Consider the following 2,412-nt stretch of genomic DNA (forward strand, 5'->3'; position numbering starts at 1 on the left):
GTTTATGATTGATTTGTTATTTAAATGTTGATAACTGTGCTTATTTATATTCGTAACATATCATTTAATTTGTAAATTTAGTCTTCAAATTTAATCTTCATTGCATTACCAATTGGAATAACAACTTATATACAACGGTAATGCTCAGATCTAATAATATATTATTACCGTTCCGATCTAATAATAGATTATTATGTAGAAAAAAAATTTCATATGACAATGGGATGAGGATCCTTTTAGGATTCTCTATGTGAGGATTCTAGAGATCTTCACATACTATCCGTTCATTATACATCGTACATCGTAAGGTCATTTTTCATTAGGTATTGTTTATATTTAATTTTAAATAAAAAATATAAAATAATTTACGACTGCACGATGCACGAACGATAAATAGGATGTGAGTGATCTTAAAATCCTTACAAAAAGAAGTCTGATGAGATCCAAATCCGTGACGGTATATTAATGAACAATAAACACTATATGATAGTGGAGAAATTTTTTATTGTGACTGGAACACGGAGGTACACCATGTGTTTTTATGCAAGTTATCAAAATTTTTATTTTTTTAAGTTATTAACTTTTTAACACACGTCACATTATTAGTATAATGATACATAATGTACGATTTCATTTTCTAATCCCACTGAAAAATCTCGCATCGTCTTTGTGAAATTTGCAGATATAAAAAATAAAAAATAGTGGGGCAGTGATGCGTGTGGGGTGGGGGGCCTCCATTCTTTTGATTTCTTCTCTTTCCGTTATATTTCTATATTTTACAGTTCGATCCCATTCTTCCTTCTTCGCGTGTTTGGATATTGGATAATATAGAACGGGAGAAAAAGAAACTGATCAAAACCCTTATCATTTTCTCGCAGTTTCTCGGCAACCAAACACTCCAATTCTCTCTCAAAGTTTCCTTCGATACAAATATTTTCCGTTTCTTCTGATTCAGTTTGCAAGAATGACGTCGTATTTGGAGGATCAGGACGACGACGGAGGTGCCTCTGATCTCAGCACCAGCACCGGAGACCCGGGAGACAACGACCATACCAACGGAGAGGGTGTCGTTTCGATGCAACCCAACTACGAAGAAACGACGGAGTTCCATTCACTGAAGGAGGAGCCCATTGACTCCGACCCACAACAACCGCCGCAGGGTCACCCCATCGGAATGCTCCCGGACACGATGCAAATGCCCATGCCCATGTCCGTACAGCTACCCGTCTCTGCCCCGACCCGACGATCCTCCACCAAGGACCGCCATACGAAAGTTGAGGGCCGCGGCCGGCGGATCAGAATACCCGCTACCTGCGCTGCCAGGATCTTCCAGCTGACACGGGAACTCGGCCACAAGTCCGATGGAGAAACCGTCCGTTGGCTGCTCGAACACGCCGAGCAAGCCATCATTGAAGCCACAGGCACCGGGACCGTTCCCGCCATCGCCGTCTCCGTCGGCGGGACACTCAAGATACCCACCACCTCATCCACGTCGGTCGAGGATAACTCCTCGCCAACCTCCGCAGCCAAGAAGCGAAAACGCCCCTCCAATTCCGAATTCATGGACGTGAGAAAGGACGCCGTGTCGCAGTCGTCGGGCCTTGCTCCGGTAAGTCCCACCGCTCCACAAGGTCTTGTTCCGGTGTGGGCAGTGGGCGGCGCCGGGTTGATCGTTCCGGCAAATGCGTTCTGGATGGGCCCGGTGGGGTCGGGGGCGGGACCTTCTGGTCCACAACCGCAGATATGGGCCCTATCTCCGACGATGACGCCGGTTTTTAACATGGTGGGAGGAGCCCGGCCCATATCGAGTTTCGTGGTGAACAGCGGAGGAGGAGCAGGAGGAGTGGAGGTTCGGGCTCCGTCTCCAGCGCTGTCGAACTCGGCGGCGAGTACGAGCACGGTGGGAGCGAGGGCAGCGAAGAGGTCGTCAACGACAATGGCGCCGCCGAGCGTGAGCTCCTCGAGCAACAACAGTAACGGCAGCGGAAGCGGCGCGACGACCAAGACTCAGATGCTGAGGGATTTTTCTCTGGAAATTTACGATAAGCAGGAGTTGAAGTTCATGGATCAACCTGTTGGACCGGCACATCAACAACAGACCCAGTGAAATTGAACCGAAACCGGTTCACGTCCGATTGAGTGATTTAGTTAGTTTTTGTTCCGAAAATTCAGATGTGAATGATTTGTGTTTTTATTTTGTGGTTTAATTTCGATTTAGCGATATTATTTTCTCAAACAAATTTTAAAAAATGCATGCAAAAATAATTGTCGACGCAAATTAATGCCGCGATGGGTTGGAGTTAAGGAGTTGCAGAGGCGGAGGTGGGACTAACTCTCTGTGTTTTTGCCTTTTGGACAACCATTTTTTTGCGGGACGACCGTACGCACATGTGCTAAAATTTCATTTTAGTT

General features: G+C 45.6%; 1 protein-coding gene across 1 annotated transcript; it reads left to right on the forward strand.

The window, feature by feature from the left end:
• The first annotated feature begins 670 nt into the window (after window positions 1-670).
• LOC137723346 (transcription factor TCP9-like) lies at window positions 671-2,194 on the forward strand. The gene has a single exon (XM_068462514.1). The coding sequence runs from the start codon at window positions 965-967 to the stop codon at window positions 2,105-2,107; it is 1,143 nt and encodes a 380-aa protein (XP_068318615.1). The 5' UTR covers window positions 671-964; the 3' UTR covers window positions 2,108-2,194.
• Window positions 2,195-2,412: the final 218 nt, after the last annotated feature.

This window comes from Pyrus communis, chromosome 17 (genome assembly GCF_963583255.1).
Source record: "Pyrus communis chromosome 17, drPyrComm1.1, whole genome shotgun sequence".
NCBI lineage: Eukaryota > Viridiplantae > Streptophyta > Magnoliopsida > Rosales > Rosaceae > Pyrus > Pyrus communis.